The sequence below is a fragment of the Nicotiana attenuata genome, chromosome 6 (genome assembly GCF_001879085.1).
Source record: "Nicotiana attenuata strain UT chromosome 6, NIATTr2, whole genome shotgun sequence".
NCBI classification, from domain to species: Eukaryota; Viridiplantae; Streptophyta; class Magnoliopsida; order Solanales; family Solanaceae; genus Nicotiana; species Nicotiana attenuata.
Window position 1 is genome coordinate 94111626 of NC_031994.1, and position 13785 is coordinate 94125410.

Here is a 13785-nt window from a genome sequence, read left to right on the forward strand (position 1 = left end):
GGTATTCTCTTTTACCCGAAAATTCTATAAATTCTTTTGCTGAGCTTGTAGATTTATTTATCAAAGCACATTCGGGAGCTCAAAAAGTCGTAAAAAGGATGGAAGATATTTTCAAAATAAAGCAAGGAGATTCAGAATTGCTCAGAGAATTTGTAGATAGATTCCAGCATGAAAGGATGACGTTACCACTCGTACCTGATAACTGGGCAGCTATGGCCTTTACCACCAATCTAAATGAAAAGAGTTCGGAAGCCACGAGACGACTCAAGGAAAGCCTACAAGAATTTCCAGCAACAACTTGGAATGATGTCTACAACAGGTACAGCACGAAGTTGCGGATAGAAGAAGATACTATTAACCGGCTTCAAAAGGAAGAGAGGGTTTCAAGGCGTACTGAAACTGACAAAAGGTCCGGTAAAAATAGATACGAGCCTTACATGGGACCAGCGGGAAAAGACTCATGATCTAAACAGGATAACCCAAGGTACTATCGTAGAGATAGAGAGTCGGGTTCATCATCAAGGTTTAGAAAAGATCGTGACACGCGGGAAACATGCAGTGATGACAGAGGCTCTAAGGCGATGATTGGTAGTTACAGTTTCAATGTAAGCACTTCAGAGTTAGTAGCTGTATTAAGAAACATGGGTGATAAGGTGCGGTGGCCAAAGGAAATGAGATCAAATCCAAATAGGCGCAACCCTGGCCACTGGTGCAAGTTTCACGACGACCATGGTCATAAAACAGCAGATTGTAGATTGTTACAAGGTGAGGTGGACCATTTGTTAAAGCAAGGGTATCTTACCGAACTATTAAGCGAAAAGGGTAAGCAAGCATACATGAAGAACAGGCAAGAGCCTCCCAAACCTCCTTCTCCGAAAAGGACCGTTAATGTCATAAGCGGAGGCGAAGAAATTAACGGCGTGACATATACAGCAGCCAAGAAAATTTCTAAAGTTACAGTTACACACGGGAAGCGGGTTCGACATGTTCTAGAGGAAGAAAGTATTACATTTGATGATGCAGACGCGGACGGCGTGATAACCCTCCACAACGATGCACTGGTAATATCTTTACTGGTATATGATACTAACATAAAACGAGTTTTGATTGACCCAGGTAGCTCCGTGAACATCATTTTGCTAAGAGTACTAAGCGAGATGCAAGCGGAAGATAAACTGGTACCCAAGGCGCATACTTTATCTGGTTTTGATAATTCGAGCGTCGTGACGAAGGGCGAGGTAATACTCACAACATTCGCAGAAGGAGTTATCAAAGATACGAAATTTCAAGTGGTAGAGATAGAAATGGCTTACAATATGATTCTTGGAAGACTGTGGATTCACGAAATGGATGTTGTCCCATCTACCTTACATCAAGTCATAAAATTCCCATCACAGTGGGGGATCCGTCAAATCCGAGGTGATCAGCAAACACCTAGGAGTATCAACTCTGTAGAAGATTCAAGCACAAAAAATGAAGAAAAATAGCAATTACAGAACCTAGTTGAGAATGCTACACCACAAACCTCAACTGGAGATGGGCAAACAGATGTAGATTCATGACTTGACTTCATCCAAGAACCAAAGGAAAATGATAATATCAAAACCACGATTGAAGAATTGAAAGCTGTAGAATTATTCGCACAAATGCCTGAGAGGAAAGTCTACATTAGGGCCAATGTCACGGCCCAAATCCCAAACCCGGTCGTGATGGCGCCTTTTGTGAAGACAAGGCCAGCCAAATCAACAGAATGACTTCTTTAACCATTATTTAACATTTATAAATCCAAAACGCATAATAAACAGCTATAAAAGCAGAAACAGCGACAATAGCAAAGGGAACCATCCTGACACAGCCCGAACTGGGGTGTCACAAGTCATGAGCTACTACATAGTTTGTAAATGAGTCTACGGAATAGAAAATATGATACAATAGTCTGAAGGGACTCAAAAGATATAAAATAGGGGAGACAAGGGGCTGCGGACGTCAACAACTACCTCGTCACTCCAACTCGCTGCCTGGTCTGGAAAGAATCAGCGCTCAGGTGCAGACTCCTCTATGCCTGTATCTGCACACATGGTGCAGGGAGTAATGTGAGTACTCCAACCCAGTGAGTAATAATAATAAATAATAGCTGAAGATAAGAAAATACCTAACAGCACAAGGCAGTTCTATATCAGGCAGTAAATCACTTAAAGCAGTAAAATCCGTGAAATCACGTGAAATCTCCGTTTTAAAAAAAGCAGATAAATCAGGTAAAACAGCTAATAAGTGGTAAATAGTAAAACTGTCCCTCGGGCCCAATATCAACTGCTCAGAACAGTAACTCCTGTTACTCTCGGAATAGTATCATATAATAACCACTGCGGCGTGCATCCCGATCCATACCTCGCTGCGGCGTGCAGCCCGATCCATCGCTGCGGCGTGCAGCCCGATCCATATGGGTACCCGCGCTCACTGTGGGGGTGCAGACTCCGGAGGGGGCTCCTACAGCCCAAGCGCAATATTGCTGCGGCGTGCAGCCCGATCCACATAGACATTTGCTGCGGTGTGCACCCGATCCATATGAGTATTTGCTGCGGCGTGCAGCCCGATCCATAATATGTATAATATCCTCACTGTTGGGTTCTTAACCCCTCTCAGTCATTTTAGGACACCATAGTATAGGGTAGGGATCTCAGCCCACATATCTTCCCTCATTTAGGATTAACACTTATAAAACGGTTCACATTGTTTAATCAATTAGAAACATGACTGAGGATGTGATTTGTACTAAGTAAAGTGAGGAAAATCAGTCATAATACCCCTAAGGGTTCTACAAGTCGGCACGAGGCCTCAAACATGGCAACTAGCCCAAATCATGATGATAAACAAATCAGCTTAATCAAATACTCAGTAAATTATCAAACAGGACGGACCAAGTCACAATCCCCAGTAGTAAACAACCCCGCGCTCGCCATTAAGCGCATGTTTCACCTCAATATAGCACTACGTTGTGCAAATCCGGGGTTTCAAACCCTCAGGATATCATTTACTATCATTACTCACCTCAAGCCGGCCAAAATCCTAGCTCGCTATGCCCTTGCCTCGCAAATCGACCTCCTCGCGCGTCGAATCTGATCAAAACCACAACGAATACGTTACAATAGGCTAAGGGAACATAACCCAATCGAAAAGACTCNGAATACTAGGCTTATATTTGAAATATGAAGAGAAACTGCTACTGCTAGATAGATGTTGACTTTCTACTGTAGAGTTAATTTTATCGATGGTCATTGAACTTTTCTGTTTGTTATCCAAAAGTCACATTTCGTTTTTTGTTACGTAAAAATCATTTAACTTTGTGTTCATTACTCAAAAGCCATTATTCTTTTTTATTTTTTTGTTACACAAAAAATCATTTTACTTTGCTCTAGTTATCACAAAAGTCACATTTGCTAAATTTTATAATATTTTTACTTGAAAAGTCTATTATGCCCTTGATATTATATAAATCTTCATATTTATATAATACCTTCTATATTATATACTATATAATATATTTTTACCTAGTTATTTTATTTATAACTAAAATGACTTAATATTATTTTATTTATTATTTTTATAATATATTCGTACATTTAATTTTTCCTTAAAATTTTTTCTTTATTTTGTTACACAAAAATTATTTTACTATGGTCTAGTTATCACGATAATCACTTTGACAAGATTTTATACAACTTTCACCTAAAAAGTCTATTATGCCCTTGACATTATAAATCCTCCAATTTATGTAATACATTCTAGATTATATATTTTATAATATATTTTTACCAAGGAATATTATTTATAATTAAAATAATTTTATATTATTTTATTTATTATTTTTATAATATATTAGTACGTTTAATCTTCCCATGATACTGAATTTTTTTAATCATACACAAGCATGAGCATATTTTCAAATATGAAAACGACAAAAAAATATTTATTTGAAATAACAAAAACAGATTTGTTTAACAAATGATAGTTTTTTATAGTCAGCAAAACTTTTAATTTTTTTAAAAGATATTTGAGTTTAATATTAAATTTTAAGTTTTATCTGTTGATATTATTTATTTGAAACTATTAATCTGATGTGGTGAGTTTACTAAATGTTGGTATTTTATTTATTGGATTAACAAATATGGCTTGATTGATAAATCTGTGAGCTTTGATTTTATAATTCCTATTAAAAATATTTTATTACGAGTGGTTAAGAACGTTGACGTGATATTTGCTCATAGTAAAGTTACTGACAAATTTAATAAATGCTACTAATATGTCACGACCCAAATTCCATTAAAGGTCGTGATGGCGTCAGACACCACTGTCAGGCAAGCCAATATTAAATAATAAATTTGATTCTCATTTTAGTATCTTTGAAATTCATGATTTCCTTCAAATTAATAGTAAAAAGATGGAATTTTAGAGTAAATAATAATATTTTAACCAGTTCAATACTGAGAAACCCATAATCATCCCAAAACTCGGTGTCACAAGTGCATGAGCATCAACTAGGAAGAATAAAATAACATACATCATCTGTCCGGAACACGAAATTTGGACAGTAGAGGAAAAAATATAAATATTCTGAAGGAGACTTTGTTGCCTGCAGATTATAACATGAGATGCAACTCACCTAAGTCCCTGTGTCAACCATGCCGATGCGCCCACAAGGCCACTAATTGTGTATGTTCCTGTACAACAAAATGTACATCAAGTGTAGTATGAGTACGAACATAACGCGTACCCAGTAAGTATCCAGTCTAACCTCGAAGAAGTAGTGACGAGAGGTCGACTCCGACACTTACTATGGCCAACAATAAATATACCGATAATATAATTGATTTTGGATTTTACCAAGGGGCTGTAAACTCAATAACATGAAGCAGGTAAATGATTTCTTTGTTAATAGGAGATTTCCAAATTCGTTTTCGTCATTTATCAATGTATATCTCAGGCCAATGAAACAATATCAATTATTATAAATTTCCAAAGCAATCAATACAGTTATGCGCAATTCATGTTGAGGTCGTACGGCCCAATCCAACATACAAAATTTAGACTTTGCACAGTCGATGGTCGAACAGCGCGAACCATAGATGTATCTATTTAATCTGTCGAGGCGTTCGGCCTGCTCCACAAAAGATAAACATATTCAAACAACCAAATCAAGAATTTATTAAGGGACAATTATTCAAGGAAATGCCAGATTCTCATTTAACGGTCAAGAAAATGAATTGTTATCCTTTTAAAATTCCTTTACCAAGTTCAATGTGATTTAAGCGATCAAATTAACAAGAAAGTTGCAAACATCGCAAGTATAGTATGATTTGGATCCTAGGCTACCCGGACTTAAGCATAATGGTAGCTACGCACGGACTCTGGTCACCTCGTGCGTACGTAGCCCCCCACGAATAGGAGCACATATTGAATTATTTCACCTATGGGGTTAATTCCCTCTTACAAGGTTAGAAAGGAGACTTACCTCGTCTCAAGGCCTACTTTCCGGTCCAACATTATGTTTAAACCCTCAAATCGGTGCCGAACAATCCAAAGCTATTCAAATAGTGTATAAACTAATCAATATATGCTCAAAAGTTCATATTCTCACTATTTAAGTGATTACCCAACCCTAACCGTAAGGTTCCTAAAATTCACCCCCGAGCCCACGTGCTCGGATTTCGGTAATTTTCGAGGAAAGTTGTTACTCATAACCTCATGAACTCAAATATATGATTTTCACCAAATTCCATAACAAAATTCATGGTTTAAAACCTAGATTTTCCATCTAACCCATGAATTCCACCAATTTACATGTTAAAATCTACCCATAATCTATGTATTAAACTCACATAGTGTAGAAATTACATACCTCAAAGTGTTAGGTAAAATCCTCTCTCTAAGAGTTCCAAGAATCGCCCAAACAATGGAATAAGTTAGCTCAAAATGCCTAAGTCCCGTATTAAATGAGGTTCTGCCTTCTCCGATTTTCGCACTTGTGGAGGTTTGGCCGTTTCTGCGGCTCCGCATCTGCAAAAAAATAATAGCAAATGCGGCCCTTGCCCAAAGGCCTCCTCCCGCTTCTGCGCTCAGCTAACCGCTTATGCGCGACCGCTTCTGCGGTTTCCTAAGCGCACCTCGACTTCCCCAGCTCCTGCGAACCTCACCTTCGCACCTGCGCCTTCGCAGGTGCGGTCTTATTTCTGCTTCTGCGATGGCTGGGCAGCCCATGCTGGGCCGCCTTCGTGATCAGGGGCTCGCTTCTGCGAGCTCGCACCTGCGGCTGTCCAAGCGTAAGTGCGATTACACCAGAAGCCCAGCTGCTTCAGCTCTTTCTCCAAGTTCAAATTCGATCCGTTAACCACCCGGAATCCACCAAGGGCCCCCGGGACCCCATCCAATCATATCAACCAGTTCAAAAACATAACGCGGACCTGCTCGAGGCCTCAAATCACATCAATGTCACGACCCCAACCCGGTCGTGATGGCGCCCAACACAGTGCTAGGCAAGCCCGACCAATTCAACACTCCCAATCCTCAATTAGAGTTCATTACCAAATAACAGAGTTTAAATACCAAATTAACATGATTATAAATCTGTAACAGTAGATAAAATATGCGGAAAACAAGAAATATCACTACAAATCCCACCGATCTGGTGTCACGAGTCAAGAGCCTCTAATACAAGTCTGAGGAACAGCCTAAACAAAAGGATAGTCTAAAGATGCTGAAAGTAAAGAGGATAGAGGGAGAAATCGGGTCTGCGAACGCCATGCAGCTACCTCGATGACTCCGGTGAGATCTGAATAGCAGCAATAGCTCAACTACGCCTACGGAATACCTGTATCTGCACACATGGTGCAGGGAGTAAAGTGAGTACTCCGACTCAGTGAGTAATAGCAATAAATAATGACTGACGGAAAGAAATCTCGTAAAAAGAACTAAGCAGTTCTATAACAAAGCAGTAAGAACATTTAACAGCCATTGAATGAAGAATCAGGTAAAAATCCTTTAAGTCAGTACTCAACTCATTTACTTCTCACGATAACCTGCGGCGTGCAGTCCGATCCACATAGTACACTGCTGCGGCGTGCAGCCCGATCTATATATATATATATATATATATATATATATATACACACACACTACTGCGGCGTGCAGCCCGATCCGATAATATACTATTGCGGCGTGCAGCCCGATCCAAAAATAATAGTCGACTGCGCTCACTGGGGGTGTGCAGACTCCGGAGGGGCTCCTACAGCTCAAGCGCTATACTNTAAAAAGCACTAAGCAGTTCTATATCAAAGCAGTAAGAACATTTAACAGCAACTGAATGAAGAATCAGGTAAAAATCCTTTAAGCCAGTACTCAACTCATTTACGTCTCACGATAATCGAAATCATAATTATGCCGTTGCGGTGTGCAGCCCGATCCATATAGTACACTGCTGCGGCGTGCAACCCGATCCATATATATATATATATACATACTGCTGCGGCGTGCAGCCCGATCCGATAATATACTGCTGCGGCATGTAGCCCGATCCAATAATAATAGTCGACTGCGCTCACTGGGGATGTGCAGACTCCGGAGGGGCTCCTACAGGCCAACCGCTATACTACTGCGGCGTGCAGTCCCATCCATATAAATATACTGCTGCGGCGTGCAACCCGATCCAATAATATACTGCTGCAGCGTGCAGCCCGATCCAATATATATATCAAATACCCTCACAATGGGGTTCCCAACCCCTCTCAGTCAATATAAACTTAGCCTCTCGGGCATACTAAACTAAGATAGGGACCCCAACCCACTTATTACTCTCCTTTTGGTTTAGTTATTCCAAAGCCGGTTCATATTAGACTAAATAGTTAGAAACATGACTGAGGGTATGATTTTTAACGAGTAAAGTGAGGTCAATCATGTACAATTACCCCTAAGGGTTCTACAGGTCGGCACAAGGCCCCAAACATGGCAACTAGCCCAGAATACAATGATATTAATTAAGATCAGTCGAAGTACAATAGAATCATCAATCGGGATGGACCAAGTCCAAATCCCCAGCAGTAATGGACCCCACGCTCATCATGCAGCGTATGTCTCACCTCAACATAGCACTACGTTGTGCAAATCCGGGGTTTCAAACCCTCAGGATATCATTTACTATCATTACTCACCTCAAGCCGGCCAAAATCCTAGCTCGCTATGCCCTTGCCTCGCAAATCGACCTCCTCGCGCGTCGAATCTGATCAAAACCACAACGAATACGTTACAATAGGCTAAGGGAACATAACCCAATCGAAAAGACTCGAAAAATATCGAAATTCACGAAATTTGCAAAACCCGAGCCCCGGGCCCACTTCTCGAAAAATCAAAAAATTAACATCATCGGATTCCTCATCTCGCCACGAGTCTATAGATACCAAAAACTCCCTAATCCGAGCTCAAATGACCCATCAACACCCATTTTAAAATATCAAAAACCAAGCCCTAGCTTTTCCCCCTTTTTGACGAATTTCCATAAATTTCTAGGCGGATTCACCATTAAATCATGTATTTAGGTCATAAAACTTACCTCCAATCACTCCTAGTCGAAATCCCCTTCAATTTCCGTCCAAAAGCTCTCAAGGTTGCTCAAAAATGGTGGAAAAATACCTTAGCTCGCGGAACAAAATGACTTAAATCTATTCTGCCCAGGTGACCTTTTCCTCTATGCGAACGCGAGGCCTTTCTCGCGTTCGCAATGCTCAAATTTCCATCAGCCCAAAAATGCCCTTCGCGAACGCGTTCCAGGTTCCGCGAACGCGAAACTTCCTCACAGCTCACTACGCGAACGCGACAGCACAAGTGCGAACGCGAAGATCAAAAACCCCCTAAACTCAATTCCTTATACGCGCTCGCGGCTACTTCCACGCGAACGCGATGCACAATTAGCTAGCCCTCCGCGAACGCGAACGCGAACCCTTACACGCGAACGCGAAGAGTAATTCATCAGCCTCCCAAGTTCCTTCTTCGCGAACACGTGACCCTTTATGCGAACGTGAAGGGTAAATTCTCTGCAACAAATAGCTGGAAAAACCTACAATCTTCAAAGGCCAAAATTGGTCCGATTGACCATCCGAAATCACCCCGAGGCCCTCGGGACCTCAACCAAAAGCACCACACATCTTAAAAAATCATTCAAACTTGTTCCAATCATCAAAACACATCAAACAACACTAAGACCATCAAATTACATCGGATTCAAGCCTAAGTTCTTTAAAAACTTCCGAAATACGCATTCGATCAAAAACCTAATCAAAACACCTCCGAATGACCTGAAATTTTTCACCCACATCCCAAATCACCTAACGAAGCTACAGCAACTCTCGGAATTCCATTCCGACCCTCGGATCAAAATCTCACCTATCAACCGGAATTCGCCCAAATACTAACTTCGCCAATTCTAGCCTAATTCTACACCGGACCTCCAAAATCAATTCCGATCACGCTCCTACGTCACAAATCATCCCCCGAAGCTAACCGAATCACCGGAAATCACATCCGAGCTCTCTAACTCACAAGTCAACATCCAGTTGACTTTTCCAAACCAAACCTTCCTTAAAGATACTAAGTGTCTCATTTCCTACCAGAACCAATCCAAATCAACTCGATCACATCAAATACCGATAATGAAGCATAGAGAAGCATAAAATGGGGGAAACGGGGCGGTAACTCACGTGACGACGGGCCGGGTCGTCACATCCTCCCCAACTAAAACAAACTCTCGTCGTCGAGCGGGTCAAGAAACATACCTGGAACCTCAAACAGGTGAGGATATCTGCTCTGCATCTCCCGCTCGGTCTCCCAAGTAGCCTCCTCCACGGGCCGACCTCTCCATTGCAGTTTCACCGAAGCAACATCTTTTGACCTCAACTTCCGAACCTGACGATCCAAAATGGTTGCTGGCTCTACATCATAAGACAAATCATCATCCAATTAAACCGTGCTGAAGTCCAATACATGGGACGGGTCCCCAACATACCTCCGGAGTATAGATACATGAAATACCGTGTGCACACCTGACAAGCTGGGTGGCAAAGCAAGCTCATAAGCCACCTCCCCAATCCTCCTAAGTACCTCAAAAGGTCCAATGAACCGTGGACTCAGCTTCCCTTTCTTTCCAAACCGCATAACACCCTTCATGGGCGAAACCTTCAGCAAGACCTTCTTACCAACCATATAAGACACATCTCGAACCTTCCGGTGCGCATAACTCTTCTGATGCGACTGAGCTGTACGAAGCCTCTCCTGAATCAGCTTCACCTTCTCCAAGGCATCCTGAACCATCTCTGTCCCCAATAGCCTAGCCTCGCCGGGCTCGAACCAACCAACGGGAGATCTACACCGCCTCCCATACAACGCCTCATACGGAGCCATCTGAATGCTCGATTGATAACTGTTGTTGTAGGCAAACTCTGCAAGCGGCAAAAACCCATCCCAAGAACCTCCAAAATCAATAACACAGGCACGCAACATGTCCTCCAATATCTGAATAGTACGCTCGGACTGTCCGTCCGTCTGAGGATGAAACGTTGTGCTCAACTCCACCTGTGTACCCAACTCTCGCTGAAAAGTCTTCCAGAACTGAGAAGTAAACTGAGTACCCCTATCTGAGATAATAGACACTGGAACACCATGCAATCGGACAATCTCCCGGATAAAGATCCCTGCCAGCCGCTCCGATGAATAGGTAGTACATACTGGAATGAAGTGCGCGGACTTGGTCAGCCGATCCACAATCACCCAAATCGAATCAAACTTCTTCAAAGTCCGAGGGAGACCACTCACGAAATCCATAGTAATCCTCTCCCACTTCCACTCGGGAATAATCATCCGCTGAAGTACGCCACCCGGTCTCTGATGCTCATACTTTACCTGCTAACAGTTGAGACACCGAGCCACAAATCCTACAATGTCCTTCTTCATCCTCCTCCACCAATAATGCTGCCTCAAATCCTGATACATCTTCGCGGCACCCGGATGAATGGAATACCGCGAGCTCTGGGCCTCCTCCAATATCGACTCCCGAAGCCCATCCACATTGGGCACACAAATCCGGCCCTGCATCCTCAACACGCCATCATCATCAATGGTCACATCCCTGGCATCATCATGCTGAACCCTGTCCTTAAGGACAAGCAAATGCGGATCATCATACTGGCGCTCTCTGATGCGGTCATACACGGAAGACCGAGAAACCACACAAGCCAACACCCGACTCGGCTCCGAAATATCTAATCTCACCATCCGATTGGCCAAAGCCTGGACATCAACTGCAAAGGGCCTCTCCCCAACTGGAATATACGCCAAACTCCCCATACTAACCGCCTTTCGGCTCAAAGCATCGGCCACTACATTGGCCTTCCCCGGGTGATACAGAATGGTAATATCATAATCTTTGAGTAACTCTAGCCACCTCTGCTGCCTCAAATTAAGATCCTTCTGCTTGAATAAATGCTGAAGACTGCGATGATCAGTGAATACCTCGCAAGATATGCCATACAAGTAGTGCCTCCAAATCTTCAAAGCATGAACTATAGCAGCCAACTCCAAATCATGAACAGGGTAGTTCTTCTCGTGGGGCTTCAACTGAAGAGAAGCATATGCAATAACTCTACCCCCCTGCATCAATACACATCCAATCCCAACTCTCGAAGCATCACAATATACAGTATAAGAACCTGAAGCTGATGGCAAAACCAACACTGGAGCCGTGGTCAAAGCTGTCTTGAGCTTCTGAAAGCTCTCCTCGCACTCGTCCGACCATACAAATGGAGCACCCTTCTGAGTCAACTTGGTCAAGGGCGATGCAATAGAGGAAAATCCCTGAACAAACCGGCGATAATAACCTGCCAACCCAAGGAAACTATGAATCTCCGTGGCTGAGGTTGGTCTAGGCCAACTCTGAACCGCCTCTATCTTCTTTGGGTTGACCTGAATACCCTCGCTGGACACCACATGCCCCAAGAAAGCCACTGAACTGAGCCAAAACTCACACTTGGAGAACTTGGCATAAAGCTTCTCCTCCCTCAATCTCTGCAATACAACTCGCAATGCTGAGCGTGCTCCTCCTGACTACGAGAGTACACCAGAATATCATCAATGAAAACAATAACGAATGAATCCAGATACGGCCGAAATACACTGTTCATCAAATGCATGAACGCTGCTGGGGCATTAGTCAACCCAAAGGACATAACAAGAAACTCATAGTGCCCATATCTAGTCCTGAAAGCAGTTTTCATAATATCTGAATCCCTGATCTTCAACTGGTGATAGCCCGAACGGAGATCAATCTTGGAGAACACCCTCGCTCCCTGAAGCTGGTCAAATAAATCATCAATGCGTGGCAGAGGGTACTTGTTTTTCACTGTTTCTTTGTTCAATTGTCTGTAGTCAATGCACATCCTCATGGTGCCATCCTTCTTCTTCACAAACACAACCGGTGCACCCCACGGTGACACACTAGGCCGAATGAACCCCTTATCCAGGAGTTCCTGAAGCTGATCCTTCAATTCTTTCAACTCCGCTGGTGCCATACGATATGGCGGAATTGAAATGGGCTGAGTGCCCGGCACCAGGTCAATACCAAAATCAATATCCCTGTCCGGGGGCATGCCCGGCAGGTCTGCAGGGAAAACATAGGGAAACTCCCTCACAACTGGGACAAAATCAATGCTCGGAGTCTCGGCTCCAACATCCCTCACGAATGCCAAATATGAAAGGCAACCCTTCCCAACCATAAGCTGGGCCTTTAGGAATGAAATTACCCTGCTAGGAATATAGTCAGTCATACCACGCCACTCGATCCTCGGTACACCCGGTATAGCCAAAGTGACTGTCTTAGCATGACAGTCTAGAATAGCATGGCACGGAGATAACCAGTCCATGCCCAAAATAACATCAAAATCTACCATGGTCAATAGCAACAGATCAACTCGGGTCTCCAGACCCCCAATAGTAACCAAACATGATTGGTATACATGGTCTACAACAACCGTATCGCCCACCTGGGTAGATACATGAACAGGTAAGGCAAGACACCCTCGGGCCGTACCAAAATGATGAGCAAAATATGAAGACACATAGGAATAGGTGGAATCGGGATCAAATAAAACTAAGGCATCCCTGTGGCAGACTGAAATAATACCTATAATAATAGCATCCGAAGCAATAGCATCCGTCCTGCCCTGAAGAGCATAAAAGCGAGCCTGACCACCGCCCGATCGACCTCCACCCCTGGGGCGACCCCTGGCTGCCTGACCCTCACCCCTAGCTGGCGGGGCGGGTGCTGAAGAAACTGGACCAGAAGACGAGGGCTGACCCCTCTTCTGAGATGAGCTAGCAGCACGACGAGGACACTCCCTCCGCATAATGCCCAAACTCTCTATGGGTAAACAGCACCCAAGTTTTCGGAAACTGCAACCCTTCTAACTCGACCATTTTCGACTTTGGAATATTTGCAAATGCAGTTACAAACAATGTTGTCTCCACCGACTTCCTGGAAAAGTACTTGTACTGCTTGTGGTGGGGTTTACAAAATTTAAGGTATGGTTTCCAAGAGTACCATTTATTCCAGTGCTACTATTATTTTTGCTAGTCAAGCCAATTTCTCTAATGGTTATCCAATTTGAGGTGAGATTTTCAATAGCATTCTTAGATATCTCAAAAGGTCCTAAAAATGGTTTTTTGGCATAGGGTGTTTTAAGGTGTTATCTT

The 13785-nt window shown here is 43.0% G+C and overlaps 1 protein-coding gene across 1 annotated transcript; it reads left to right on the forward strand.

Annotated features, from left to right (window-relative positions):
- LOC109228118 lies at positions 672-6385 on the forward strand. The gene is made up of 2 exons (XM_019393296.1): positions 672-1238; positions 6251-6385. Exons 1-2 carry the CDS (start codon positions 672-674, stop codon positions 6383-6385), a joined length of 702 nt encoding a protein of 233 aa, XP_019248841.1.